Source organism: Glycine soja, chromosome 4 (assembly GCF_004193775.1).
Source record: "Glycine soja cultivar W05 chromosome 4, ASM419377v2, whole genome shotgun sequence".
Taxonomy (NCBI): domain Eukaryota; kingdom Viridiplantae; phylum Streptophyta; class Magnoliopsida; order Fabales; family Fabaceae; genus Glycine; species Glycine soja.
The window spans coordinates 12679646-12695304 of NC_041005.1; the positions used below are offsets into that span (position 1 = coordinate 12679646).

The 15659-nt window shown below is 35.5% G+C and overlaps 1 protein-coding gene across 2 annotated transcripts; it reads right to left on the reverse strand.

The window, feature by feature from the left end:
* Positions 1-1665: 1665 nt before the first annotated feature.
* LOC114409368 (ankyrin repeat domain-containing protein 2A-like) lies at positions 1666-7708 on the reverse strand. Of its 2 annotated transcripts, XM_028372799.1 has the most exons (10): positions 7587-7697; positions 7392-7447; positions 6686-6791; positions 6139-6296; positions 5269-5478; positions 5033-5181; positions 4751-4919; positions 3886-3978; positions 2159-2298; positions 1666-2016 (listed from the first exon to the last, which is right to left on the reverse strand). In XM_028372799.1, the coding sequence occupies exons 3-10, from the start codon at positions 6693-6695 to the stop codon at positions 1917-1919; spliced, it is 1029 nt and encodes a 342-aa protein (XP_028228600.1). In that variant the 5' UTR covers positions 6696-6791; positions 7392-7447; positions 7587-7697; the 3' UTR covers positions 1666-1916. The 2 variants fall into 2 exon arrangements, with proteins under 2 accessions (XP_028228600.1, XP_028228599.1); XM_028372798.1 differs by lacking the exon at positions 6686-6791 and having other exon boundaries at positions 7587-7708.
* Between the last annotated feature and the right edge of the window lie 7951 nt (positions 7709-15659).

Sequence of the window (15659 nt, forward strand, 5' to 3'; positions counted from 1 at the left end):
TCATAATAGTAAAAAATAGATTCCAAAATAAGTGTTTCATAACAGTAAAAAATAGTTTCTGGAATAGGTGTTTCATAATAGTAAAAAATAATTTTGCCTTCTAGAATAGGCATTCCATAACAATAAAAAATAGCTTTCAGAATAAGTGTTCCATAACAGTAAAAAATAGTTTTGTCTTCTAGAATAGGTGTTCCATAACAATAAAAAAATAGCTTCCAGAATATGCATTCCATAACCGTAAAAAAATAATTTTACTTTTCAATATAGTTGTTCCATAACAATTAAAAATAGCTTCCGAAATAAGCGTTCCATAACAATAAGAATAGCTTTCAGAACAAGTGTTTCATAACAATAAAAAATAGTTTTGCCTTCTGAGATAGTTGTTCCATAATAGTAAAAAAATAGCTTCTAGAATGAGCATTCCATAACAGTAAGAATAGTTTTTGAAATAAGTGTTCCAAAATAGTAAAAAATAATTTTACCTTTCAGAATGAGTGTTTCATAACAATAAAAAAATAACTTCCAAAATACGTGTTGCATAACAGTAACAATGTAGTTCGATATTTTCAAATAGAAACGAGGGATACATGATACACATATAGGAGTGTTGTATTCAAATCCCCTTTTCTTTATTATGTTTTGTTGTATTACATAGATTGGTGCTTTTTTATTTGGGATTGATTGCCAAATTTTGCAATCCTTTGTTTTGGATGATAGCAACAAATTGAGTTGTGGGTTTAAAAGTTATAATGAGAAGGAATTTTCGGTGAATTAAAACCACCAAAAATTGTTTAAAAAATTTCAAACAAGTAAACTAAGCATTTTGGGGGAGCGGTAATTTTGAAGCACCAAAAAATTAACCACCACAATTGTTTAACACATGTCAATCACTGTTACAATCAATTATTTTACAGCACATTTGATGGTAAAGACTAAAAATATAAACAAACAAAAACATTAGGTGAGGGAGAAAAAAGTAAAGACTATTGATCCAATATTTTGATAATCTATAAATAGAATTAGGTACTAACTTCACCCATCCACCCCCACCCACCCACACACAAATATACACATCTAAACGAGCTATTAATGTCAAACTTATAAAGTTTGAACTTAACTCATTTAGATAATCAAATTCTATCTCAAACTTAAGTTTATTCATTTAATTAAAATTAACAAATCAAACTCAAATAACTCAAATAAATAACTTGACTCGTTTGCACCCTTACTTATAGGGAACCACCTCCATCTAACAGTCAATCTGAAAGACCATGATCTTTTGATGGACTTTACATAAAACTTGATATTGAAAATTTGTAATTTGCGTTAGTTTAATGCATATTTGAGTTGTTGCCAATAGTAACGAACAAAACATAAATTAAACCAGGCTTGCCGATATGTAAGTTGTCTTCAAACATAACTATACCGTTTTAACAAAACCATGACATATAAAATCAGACACTTCGATCCATTGAATCAATTTTCAAAACTTAATAGTCCTGTAAAGAGTCAAATTTGAGAGGGGGGCTCGATGTTCAAGTTTAGGGGAGAATTTGTTGGCAATTTAGTCCCCTAGATCAAAATCTTCCAAACCTTTTCAGCTCTCGACTCGCCTTATATTCTTGTACGATACCATTTGAACCAGAATTTTGCCACGAAGCAATGTAGTACAAGTAAAATTGAAGCATGAATAAAATCATGACGGCACTAATCTTCAAAATCATGCAGTGTGACAATAAATGCATTACAAGAACATAGATAACAAATTCTATGGTGACTCACATCCAACAACGTTAATCAATTTAGTTTAACACACAACGGTTGGAAGAAACCAAAAGATAAATAACAAAGTCGTGCCTTCTTCCCCTCAGTTTCCCCTTTGCTTGTTGGTGACAGCATGGCATCATGCATTGCAATTACAGAAAAGCATCTTTCTCAAGTAGCTTCAGGACTTCATTTTGATTGTTTAGCTTCGCAACATCTATTGGAGTTTTACCATCCATATTCTGGAGAGTACTGCAAATTGAACGAGGGAAAAAGCACTATACATGATTAAACCTAATTAAGCATCAATAGTCACTAAATAGTTTTGTACGCAATTAAGCAATAGAATTAATACTTGGAGGTTTTTAAAACACAAAATGAAAAGACTACTTACACTGCAGCACCATTTTCAAGGAGAAGGGCCACACATTCCTTTCTGCCATAACCAGCTGCATAATGGAGAGCAGTGTTCTTATTCTTATCCAAAGCATCCACTTTTGCTCCAGCCTCGAGGAGAACTTGAGCACATTTCACCTGAAATGATATCAAGAGCATGTCAGCCAGGCGTTAGAAAGAGCCCAATTAGGATCTAAAATTATAATTCCTGACGAGCCATTCACTTTGCTTGACACCATGCAAGAGGGGGCTGAAGGAAGGTAGAACCCAAATAGCACTATCCATTCACCACTAACACTGTTGTCACTCTCCACCACCACTTCTGCCATCATTGCCACTATCCCTCATCAACATCACCACCACCAATATTACACATTGCCATTGCTACAACTGCCACTGTTATCTCCATTCTCCACTCCTCCATAAATGGAATCAAATCTAGACTTTTCTGTGGGAGGAATATGAACATTATTTATAAAACTACTAATGTACCATCCTACTTTACACTTGTTAGCACCAGGGTTCTTCATGACATGAATATACATTGATGAATCACACCCAAACTTTCTTTTCCGTTTGATGAATATAATAATTTGAAAGAATAAAATGGCATTGCCTAATCTATATAGTGGATCCCACCTAAAAGAATGTGTAATAAAAAGGAAAATTACTAGGTTAGTTAATAACCTATTCCTTCAAAAATTAAAGGAAACTGTCCAATTCCTTCACTTATGAGAGAGAACTCTCCTTATAATAAGCGTGCATAAGTGGCCATGTAGAGGCTATCCCACAACATACAATAATTAAGGGTAAATAAATGCCTTTGAAATTGCAAGCATTCTATAAACCAGATGGACTCAAATCTTTCATTTTCCTGTTCATGCTCCTATGTCCTGACTCACTAATCAAATACTGACAAAGACAAACAATCAAAAAATAATTTAGCTCACTTAGTAATTAGTAAGTTTTTGATGAATTGTCAAAATATAATTTGGTATAATGGGAAAAACAGATAAGATTTTCATACCAGATCCCATCAGAGAACCATGTAAACAAATAGTTATAAGTGTTACACTCGTCCCTTTTCAAAACATGTGAAAAATTGCTCCGAAGTCAAAAGTGTAAGAACATATCCAGTATCAACCAACATCTAAAGCAGATTATTCACCAAGAGAGTATCTGCCTGCAAATGAAAAAAAAAAAAAAAACTAAAAGGCAGATGATTCCAAACTAGCCTAATATCATCAACTTGCACTTCGTTTCCTCATTTCCAACTGCTTCCCTCTTTGCTCTTGTGCTTTCTTCTCCATTTCCAATCCATCCAATTCATCATTGTCATTTTCCATTGTTTTTTTCCTAGAATCAGCTGCAGCCGGTAGCTTCTCCATTACCCAAGAAAAATCAGACAGTTGGAAATTTCAGATGCTTCCAATGGTTGTCATCAAGTCCAACCCATACTCGCCCCAAATTTCAGCAATGCTTTAGAAATTGACTCTCATATTTTAACATGTTTGACAAGCCTGCATTGCCCACCATGGTGGAAGAAACAATCAAGACCACAGTCTTTTACTAAATAATACCCTGAGCCTCAATATATCCTTCATTTACTTCGCACCATGGTTCTAAAGTCAACACCACCACCCAACAACATAAGCAGACATTCTAAGAAACAAAAAGCATGTGATATAAGAGATGAGAAAATATTCACTCCAAATATTAGCATACCTCACCATATCCACAGGCAAAATGCAAAGCAGTTCTTCCCTCTGAATCTTCTTCATCCTTGTCAGCACCAGCGGCTAGTGCATTTTTCAAGCCCTACATGTGCAAAATTTTAGCTCTCAAATATTTCAAATCATACCCAATGACACTAAGAGAATGGCTGAATTTAACAATACCATAACTAGACAGCTTAGCAACCAAATCAACCCTTAAAAAATGAACAGTTTGAGTTCTGGGTGATTTTATATTCCTTCAAAGTTGACAAAAAAAAAAAGCACATAACCCATGTATAGGGGCATACAAAAAACACTTGCCCATGCAACTGCAATAATAAATGTCTGATTTCCATAAATTTAAAAGGATTTTAAGCCACCTTTTCTACAAATGATATCACAAGTTCCAATTTATATTGTATAATCCAAAACCTTCAAAGATGGATTTTTTAAAATTGATAAAAGAAATTAAAAAGTAGAAATAATTCAGAAGATAACTGATCCTCCATACAGAAGATGTGGAAATAAAATAACAGCAATAAAGAAATAACATTAAGGGCTAAAAGCTACCTAATCCCTTTATACGTTTATTAAGGAAACTCCCTTAAAAATACCATGTGATTTGCACCAAATAGAACCAAATCAACTAATCTTATTCAAAATCACCACTGCAGACTTCCAGAGCCAGAAAATGGTCCTTAAAAATACAAGGTTTATACTCCCATCAACTGTCGCATGCAGAAGCATAACTGCACATTTTGTCTTTCATTGGAATAACTTCAAGTCTTCAATCATAAAGTAAAATTCATGATTTCTTTCAAAAAGGGAGAAGATTTAAGAGCATATGCATGTAGAAAAATAGTGCTATATCACACCTCCACATCACCAACACTAGCAGTATGATGAACAATTGATTCATCTTCATTTCCCAAATCTTCTGTCTCATCTGCCCCAGAATTTTCAGCAGAGGCACCTACATCTCCAGAATTTGCAAGACCCATGGCTTGTCCCAACTTCCGCAAAACCTCCTCATCATTCCAGTACCTGAAATAAAAAGAATCACTTAAGAAGCTACTTGACATCAATATTATGGGGGAAATATGGAAATGTCAAAAACAGCAAAAAAAAAAAATTAAAAAGAAAAATTGCTTCTAAACCTCATCATAGCAGCAGGACCACCAGTCTCTATCTCCTCCAAAATATGTTTCAGAGATGGATCCTCCTTGATGCGTGTCATTCTTTCTTCAAGCTGGTCTTTATTTGATGGATTAGAAAAACTTTCAAGCATGGCAGACATAGATGGATCCTGTGATATACAGCATCTATATTCTATTAACCAGTAGAAATTTCATGAAAAAAAAAAATATAAGGGAGAAATTGGCAAAATAGTGACCTGCATCAATGCATTACCCAGGCGCTCAGCCATGGTCATAAAATTAGGATTCTGCATAACCTGTTGCATGGTTGAAAAATATTGTTGATTATCAAAGCTAGGCATAGCATCCTGTGGAGCTCCTTGAAAAGTTTTCTGAAGCTGCTCAGCCATCTGGTTGAATGATGGATCTTTTGCTATCTGTTCAGCCAATTCCTTGATACTTGGATCCTATGCATTTCACATTTAAGCATTAGTACGCCTATATGAAGAAATATTAATATAGAATAGAAATTGAGAGCCAACAACTCCAAACATCTGACAAACAAAATTCCCTCGAGAGTGAAAAACAAAAAAGGGAAGACTCAGGTCAAACCATATAAAGAGCTCAAAAACCATTAAATGTTTCTCCTCATTTAAATTCTTCCATAGATTTCAAATACAGGCTGCAAAAGATTTACGAAGATAGAAGCTATAAGAAATGAAACTATCAACCACAATATTATTCTTATCCAAATCCAAAACCACTACAAAATGTTCACTCCACTACTCTCATACTCAGGAAAGCTTTGAAGGAAAAGACAAATACAACTCTGATGAAGTCTCACTGTCTCAATCAACAGTAAAGAACTTTAAAAAAATTCTAAATAGTTTTTTTTTCCTTACAAATCCCGGCATCATTGTCCAACCACAGGCTCCAAAACTAGAGCCCCACCAAGACTTGTAAAAACAAGCATTTGTCAAAACAACAATATCTATAAGATGGCACATGATCATAAAGTGCATGCAAACATATTCAACGACATTAACAATTAGCATGTCCTAATTATTAATAAATACAGCAGACAATGCACATATAATACAAATAAGGAAACAAAGAGAATGATTTACATTGAGCAGGCCAGACATTGCAGAGAAATCAAAAGGGTTGCCTGGAAAACCAGTTGCAGGTCCAGAAGTAGCTGTAGTAGCTCTTTGTGCTGCTGGAGAATCTTTAGATGACGTTTCATCTTTGGATGCTTTATTCTCTGCTGTTCCAGCTTTGTCATCTACGAAAATCTCAACATGTGTAAAACTAACACACTTTAAAGATTCAAGAAACTATGGCAGTTACGCTAAATTGCTAGCACTAAAAGTAGAAGAAATATAAATGATGGAGACAAGTAAAAACAAAATAAATTAGGAAAAAGTTAAACAAAGAAGGCACCAATAAGCAGATAACAAAACAGAACCTTCAAATAATGGCTTGTTCTACAAGCAGAAGGGTCAGTGCAGATTCCAAAATCATGAGTTCAAGGTAATATAGTCTAATACGGATTTACCAATGATGATAAGTGTGCAACAATAGTATTTTTGTAACAATCCATAAAGCAAAACTCCATACAACAAGTACTAAATAGAATAACGCACTTCAAAGTGTCAGGACGTTATCTCTTACTCTTTGTCATGCCTACACACAAATGCAAACTTTTTTTCCAGAAGCAAATGAGATGGAAGGAATCAGGAGGAACCACAACGTGTAAAGCAATTACCCCCTTATTGTTCTGATTACATGAAAGAAGGAATAAAAATAACGAGGAAGTAGCAAAGTTATAAATTCAGGTGAATAAATAAACAAATAACTTTATTCAGAGATTATTGCAGCACTAGGAAAGCGTCATTGAACTTTAACAAAACAAAAAGAAGAAAGGAAGCTACGTGTAGTACACCCAAAGTAAAGGATAAAGGGCAAAAGTGCTACTCTAAGTATTCATATATTCACATAAATATAAACATTAATTAATATAAACACAGGTAAGTCATACATGACGGCAACTATGTAACTTGAAAACACCAAACTCGTGTTGCAAATTCGATTCAACCAGCTCAAGGCGTTAATCCCAAGTCCACACATCTTCTATAAAGTGATAAATAAACATCAATTGAGATCAAAATTTAAGTATCCTTTTGGCAAAGACTGTTTTTTAGGGCAAAAAACCGTTTTTTTTTTCAATACCTCCAGTAAGGAAAACTAAGCTAAATAAATCAATAAACTGCGTTGAATTTTCACCAGATGGGAAAAATAATCCAACAACAATAGCAATAACATCATTATTACTATTCTGATTATTATTATCAAATCTAGAGAAGGAGATTGCACATACCAGCAGGGAAATCCTTTTTGGAATCTGAAGCCATGAGAGAAGAAAATAGAAAATTGCTGAAAGAAACGCAGAGAGATAATAACTATTTAGTATTTGGGTTACGATGAATCGCGGATTCGAATTGAGAGAAAATCGGGGTTTCGAAATTGAGAGAGAAACCTAAACGGAGAGAGAGAGAGAGAGAAGAGTTCGAACCTGAATCTGAGTGAGAGAGGAAGAGGAAGTGTGAGATGAGTGAGTTTGGAAGGAAAAAAAAGAACGAAATGAAAACAAAACCCTTTTTCCTTTTTTTATTTATATATTTATTTATTTATAACCTTTAGCGATAGAAATCTCCACCCATGAGATGATAGAATACAACACACAAATAATAGTGATAGGTGTGGGCCCCCTCAATCCCCATCCTTTCAAATGAATGGCTCACTATGATATCACCCATTTGCATCCACCTTCCGTATTTGAATAATACTCCAGCAATCCAAATTTGTCGTGTGATATATTTTGTTGAAAAATAATATAATTAAATTTAAGGTAAATAATCATTTTTGTTTATAGATGTGTAGGATGTTGATAAATTTATTTCTAAAATATAAAATTTTAAATGTTAGTCTCTCAACGTGAAAAAAGTGCAATAAATTTATTCATTTGTTAACTTTTATTTACTACCGTTAATGGAAGAGTTCACGTTACACAAATGGAAGAAAATGACACAAAAATAATTGTCAACATGGCTTAATTGGACCAAAATACCAGTAAGTTATCATTTGATCAAAATGTTAAGAAATTACCATTGGATCAAAATATCAATAATTTTGTTTTGGACTAAAATGTCGATATATTTTCATTGGATCAAAATGTTAGTAAGTTGTCATTGGACTAAAATGTCACTAATTTTCCATTGGATCAAAATGGTAGTAATTTTTTTGGACCAAAATGTATGTACGTGTTTCCATTGGACTAATTTATCAGACTCCAAATTTCGTTTCATTTAAGGATAAAATGTAATTTGATTTTCATTTTTTCACCCCTTTTTTTATCGTTGCAAGCATAACATTACAATAAACACTTAAAAAATAAGGAGTTAGAACAAACATAATAATAAACATAATATTGATTAATAAGCATTTTTGTAAGGATTAATTTAATGGTTGTATATTTTTGTTTGAGTATCATATTTTGGGTAAAGTACTATCACATTAGAAATTTTATAGGAACAGACAGATTATGATTATTAATCAATATTATGCTTATTCTAACTTATGCTTATTTTTCTATTTTTTTTAAGTGTTTATTATAATGTTATGCTTAAAACGATAAAAAAGGGAGAGAAGATGAAGGTTAAATTATATTTTACCCTTAAATAAAACGAAATTTCGGGCTTGACAAATTAGTCCAATGGAAACTTACTAACATTTACTGACATTTTGGTCTAAAAAAATTACTGACATTTTGGTCCAATGAAAAATTATTGACATTTTAGTCCGATGGTAACTTACTGACATTTTGGTCCAATGGTAACTTAGTGACATTTTTGTCTAATTTATTCAACAACCATGTTTGCAATCATTTTTGTGACATTTTGGTCCCTTTGTGCCACGTAGGCTCTTTTATTAATGATAACAGACGGATGGATGGATTTGTCACACATTTTTTCACTTTTGGGGATTAAAATTTGAATTTTCATCTTTCAGGGATAAATTTGTCAGCATTCTACACATTCAGAAACAAAAATGATTATTTACCCTTAAATTTACACTCTCTTTTTTAACTTTATGGGTGTTCCTTAACTTAGGAGTGTTCATAAGTTTATCTAATTCAATATAAATAAATAAATAAAACTAAATCAACCAATAAGGATATAGTTGGCTTGTGGTGTTATCCATCCTTCTTAGTGAGAATGAGTGCTCAGGATTTCTCTCCAACTACGAATAATATGGGTGCTACTAGCTTGCGAAAGAAACCATCAGACGACAGCAATGACGATGACTCTTCATCAACAACAAGGACTTCCTTCAGGGATAGAGTTATGGGTAACAAGCAATGCCCACCTCCTTTACCATCAAAGGATTTGTTCAAGGATAATTGGCTCATATAGAGTATGAAGGAGGCAACCCGATGAAGTACATGGTACACATTGACCACTCTATTCTGGAAGGGTTATGTGCACCATGGGAGGATGCGTTGGTGATTAAATTGTTGGGGGAAAATGTTGTTTATCAAATAATGTAAGATAGGCTCCCAAAACTATGGAAGTTCTCGGCTGGTTACGACCTCATGGACATAAGCAATGGGTTCTACATGGCGAAGTTTGATATAGAGCCGGATAGGGCTCATGTTATGGAAGATGGTCCTTGGATGCTTTTCAACCATTATCTCACAGTTCTACGTCGGTCCCCAGAGTTTGCTTCCCCTACTGCGAAGATTGATCGCACACTTGTTTGGATTTGATTCCCAGGTTTGAACCTTGTCTTTTATGATGAAAGTGTCCTCATGGCCATGGCTATTGTTGTAAGGCGTCCAGTCAGAGTGGATGCAAACACGAGAGATGTCTAACAAGGCCGGTTTGCGAGAATGTGTATTGAAGTGGACCTAGACAAACCAATGGTGGGTCTCATGTGGTTCCATGGACACTAGTATCATATATAGTATGAAGGCCTCCATTGAATTTGCTCAACCTGTGGTTGTTATGGCCACCTTTTACAAGAGTGTAAGAAGCAAGTGCCAACTACCCCGGTGACAGTGAGCCCAACACCGGAAACTCAGGTCATTCCTATTGTGGCTGTAGACAAACACATGACGATGCAACCATTCCCTAACAACGAGAATGATACTCAACCTAACCCTAATGTGCTAAATCTTGTCAAATCACCAATCCCAGATTTTCGACGTCCCAGGCAGGTATGAATCAGGGTACAATGGCAAGAGATCAGGGTGTTAATGACGACGACCCCACTCATAAGGAATGGATGATTGTGAAGTATAAAAGTAGGAAGCAGAATATTCTAAAAAAACATAAAGATGGGACATCTAATTTCCAATCATTGCCTAAGGAAGGGGCCCACCAACAGCTAGTGGGTCGAGGAAGTCTATAAGTGGTTTCAATGCCCCTAAAAAGTCAGACATGGGTCCCACCGGCTTGATGATTGTGGTAAGCAAACCAAAATACTTGTCCAACAATAAAATGTCACGTAAGGACCATGAGACTGGCCTGCCACAATCAGTGAAAGCCACGACCTAGCTTGTCCCCACCGAACCTTTCCCACATGCACGTCCTCCTCGTGCTGAAATCCGAGAACTAAGGGATGGTGCCAAAATAGCTCTCGACATTGAGCTTCTTCAACATGGTAGATACGCAATGCAAATGGATGATGGACACTCGGGACTTATGTCAGACATGGAAATTTCCCAGCCCATAGGTGATGCAGACCTTGCTTGCAACAACATGGAAAATGCAACATAAGGCTCTCGGAGCCCCTACATACACCCCCACCATTATGTTTCCATGGAATCCTTTTAAGATATCTCTATCCTATCATGGAATATCAGGGGTGCTACAATTACAGGCAAATGGTGCCATATTAAGGATATTGTTAGGAAACTATCCTCTCCTATCATCATGTTGTATGAAACTCATAACTTGTTCTCCAACAGCAAGATTGTTGGGATCAAGTGGCCAATCGTGCCTTGTTCCTTCAAGAAGCAGCTGGGAATTCTGGGGGTATTTGGGTGCTTATCTGGCTTGTTGACATTACTTTTCAGTTGTTGGACTCCTCTCCACAAGCTATTACCTTCTCCCTTCAGCGAAGACACCTTTTCTGGTATTGCATTGTTGTCTATGCCTCCCCCAACCCCATGGTAAGGCCACTTTTTTGGGACTATCTCATACACACTCAACACATGATGAATGGGCCCTAAATTCTTCTTGGGAACTTCAACGAGATATTATACTCTACAGAACTCAAGGGAGGCACATTTAATGTTACGCAAGCCAATCACTTTGCGAGTGTACTCCTATCTTGTCAACTCCTTGTTATCGATATTGTAGGGGTATCTTTACGTGGAGGAAGAACATCCAAAATGGACAACGCATTTGGAAGAAACTTGATTATTGTCTATCGAATGTTAAGTGGCACTTACCGTTCCCTTATGCACTTGCAGAGCTACTTCCTACACATAACTCAGACCACAACCCGATCCTTCTCAATTGTTGCAAATCCAGAAGTAATAAAACCCTCATGTTCCATTTTTCAGGCTACATGGCTCGCTCATTTGGGTTACCAGGATATAGTTGCTTTGGCATGGAAGAAGCCCAACATGAATGTCGTAAACTGTCTTTCAAATGTCAAAGAGGATTCTCTAGTTTTCAATAGAGAGACTTTTAGGAATATCTTCAGGAAGAAGCGCCAACTTGAAGCCAGAATCAAAGGTGTGTAAAAGGAATTGGAACCATAAGTTAGTTTAGCCTTATCTCTTTGGAGCATCGACTTCATAAACAATATGATGAGGTTCTAGTGCAAAAGGAACTCCTTTGGTTCTAGAAATCATGTGAGGAATGGACTAAATTTGGAAATAAAATCACCAAATTTTTCCATACTCAAGTGGTTATTAGGAGGAGGAGAAATAAAATCACGAGTCTTATGATTGATGGAATTCAGTGCACAGATGATGACTTACTCAGGAAGAAAGCCTTGAAGTTCTTTAAGAAGCTCTTCTAATGCCCTAAAACTTGTGATCCATCTAGCCTTTATCTGAATTCTATCCCTCAGATTGGCCAAAATATGTTTGATGAACTAGCAAAACTAGTCACCATTGAGGAAGTTAAGGGCACCCTCTTTTCTATGGACTCGTACAAGGCTCCTGGCCCAGATGGTTTTCAACCAATCTTCTTCAGCAATTTTGGGACTTGGTGGGTATGGATGTTTAGGATATAGTGGCCCAAGCTTTTAACATAGGCTTCATTCATCTGGGACTAGTAGAGACTCTCATAGTGCGAATTCCTAAGGTGGACCAACCTAAGTGCCTTAAGGAATTCAGGCCTATTAGTTTATGCAATGTGTTGTCCAAAACCATTTTGAAGGTCCTTGTCCACAAAGTTAGACCTTTGTTGGATGAGCTGATTAGCCCCCTTCAAAGTGTCTTCATCTCTGGCCAAGGCACGAGTAACAATGCACTAATTACCAAGGAAATAGTCCACCACATGTGTAAGAAGATGAGTAGAGAAGGATATCTTTTGTTTAAAATAGACTTTGAAAAGGATTATGATAGGATTGATTGGCCCCCTTCAAAGTAGCTTCATCCTTGGACAAGGCACGAGTAACAATACACTAATTACCCAAGAAATAGTCCACCACATGCGTAAGAAGACGAGTAGAGAAGGATATCTTATGTTTAAAATAAAATTTGAAAAGGCTTATGATAAGGTTGATGGGGATTTCTTGGAGCTTACCCTCACTGAGTTTGGCTTCCTTGCTTCGATCATTCATCTCATTATGAATAACACGAGGGCCACGTCTTTATCCTTGAAGTGGGATAACGAAGTCTCATATCCTTTCTTCCCCACTCGCAGCCTCAGAAAAGGTGACCCGCTCTCGCCCTATCTATTTGTTTTTTGCATGGAGAAGTTGACAACTTTTATTCAAGAGAAAGTCCAAAGCGGATCCTGACATCCTGTTCCTGTATCAAGGGAAAGGCCTAAAGTTTCCCATCTTTTCTTTGCAAATGACAGTCTATTATGAAGACGAAGACATCTTAGGTTCAGCTGGTTTTGAAAGATCTGGCGGATTTTGCCAAGGCCTCAAGTCTTTAGGTCAACTTACAAAAGTCAAAGTTCTACTCCTCTAAGAATGTTGCTCGGACCAAAGTGAATAAATTTAGAGACATCTTGGGCTTTTCCCCAACATGCAACATTGGTAGATATCTTGGCTTTCCCATCTTCACTAGGAAGGTGAAGAAGGTGGACTTTGGGTTCATTCTTGATCGGATGACCTCGAAACTAACTGATTGGAAGGCTAACCTACTAGGAAGAGCACACAGAGTGGTCCTAGCATCATCAGTATTGAACTCCATCCCTAATTATGTGATATAAAATGTTTGGCTTCCGCAAGGTGTTTGCAATGCTATAGACAAGATTGTGCAATCATTCGTATGGGGTGACCAGCACAAGCACTGGGCCAATTGGAAAACGATGACCAAGTCGAAGAAGGAAAGGAGTTTGGGGATTCGTTCCTCTAGAGAGGTCAATATCGCCATGCTAGGAAAGCATACATGGGATCTCATTTTTGAGACACCGAAACTATGGACCCGGATTCTAAAAAAGAAATACCTCAAGAGAGACTTTATCTTGCATATCAAGGAGTATAAGGGCAATTCTTACACTTGGAAATATATTAGGAAAGCCATTGAGTCTCTTGAGGTGGGTTTTCGGTTCCACGTGGGGGTAGGGAACTTGTCCTATTAGTTTGGTCAATGGTCTTCAAATAGGCCTCTATGCTCATTGGTGTATTATGTGCACATTATGGACTCAAATTTTATAACACCTTGTTTTTCATAAAATAAAATAAAAAGTTTTATTTAAAAATTAAGAGTTTTAGAAATTAAATAAATGAGAGAAAAGGGTTTTTGTTAATTAAAATAAGAGAAGTTTTAATTGGTTATTTATTTAATGAAAAAGTAAAATAGAGTTCTTTTTCATAAAATAATAAAATAAAGAAAATACAGTAAATAATAGGCTCATAGTACCCTAGCTATAAATAGAGACATACTAGGTCAGTTTTTACAATTACGATACGTCTTTAGGCTCTTTCTTCCTCCCAAATTTGTTCTCCCTTCTTCCTTTCCCAAAACCCTCTCTTTTTCCCGCATATACCCAAATTTGTCCTAGTAAAACTAAGATCTCAGACTTGTTAACCGTTGAATCATCTTAAAATTTGGACACCACCTTTGAAACTCATTTTCGCACATTACCACCTTTAGGATTTGCCAAATAATGTCTATAGAGAGAGAAATACCCCTCATATGCAAACAATGAAATTGAGGCTCCAATCCCTTCTCTATCTCTCTAACGCTTGAAAACCCTAGCAGAACAATCAAAGGAAAAGCTTGAGGAATCTTAAGGAGCTGCTAGACATGCTACTATCATTGTTAGACTACACACGTGAGCCCGCTTAGAGGTAAGGTATGAGTTATTCACAGTTGGGGATTAGTGAGAACATGTGTAGGGATCCTTAGAGAATCAATTGTGATGGGTTTTGGGGTGTTTCTGCAATTTTGATTCCATCTTTACAATTATAACTGCGAATTATATATGTTTGACGGGCCAATTAATGTCCCATTGTGAAATTACTATGAAATTGATGTGTTCTTGTGTTGAGTGTGAACCCTAGAAATTGAGTTTTTTTTCTAATTGTCATGAATTAGTGAAACTGAATTATTAGTATGATGTCTTTACTAGTTAATTTGCATTGAGTTTATATTTGAATCTAGCACATTGTGATAAAGAATAAATGGTAAAAAGACAAAAAATTCCTCTATTTTTTTTGCATATTGTGGTAGATTGAAAAAGTTATTGTAATGTTATATTAAAATAAACTTTCAAATCAAACCGAAATTGTACACGAATTTGTATGTCCTGTACCACTGCACTTTTGATATTTGACACCACGCACATCAATTTCACTTTATTAAAGAACGTGAATTGTACTCTAAATAATCTTCACTTTAGTTGCTTATTTTATACAAATTATTGCCTTTGTGTTGTATCCTCCCACAATGATGATCAGCATGTTATATATACATTGTAATAATAAAAGTAATAAAATAATAAATTAAAGAAAGTTGTAAAGTTAATGCTTAGTAGTAATTTCTTTTGATACAATTTTAATTTAATAGTCGTAGAAACTCCTTTTAATTGAAAATAGTGTAGTTCGATTTAATATGTGTGTGTGTGTGTGTGTTTTGTGCCATGCAAATATTAATAGTATGTGATGTGTATATGATTCATGAGGCATGATAAATTATTATATTGGGATTATGAAATTGTTATTGAGATTGTGTGTAAATGATAAATTGAGTATGTGTTGAATTGTAAGATTCATATGTATTGAGATATTATACGCATTGAGTTATGAGCTATGAATTGTACAATCACACAACTGTAAGACCATTTAAGAGCGACGAGTTAATGCATAAAAAGTTTTATGATAGGCTTCACTATGGGAACCCGACAAGTCTAATCACTTTAAGGCGTGATGAGTTAAAATGATTTTGAAA

Excerpts from the sequence above, each read along its gene's own strand:
- LOC114409368 (XM_028372798.1), bottom strand. The coding sequence starts at position 7,425 with ATGGCTTCAGATTCCAAAAAGGATTTCCCTGCTG. Across the intron at positions 5,182-5,268 it reads TGGGTAATGCATTGATGCAG|GATCCATCTATGTCTGCCAT; the intron begins GTCACTATTTTG and ends TGTATATCACAG. Across the intron at positions 2,017-2,158 it reads CTTGAAAATGGTGCTGCAGT|TACTCTCCAGAATATGGATG; the intron begins GTAAGTAGTCTT and ends TTCAATTTGCAG.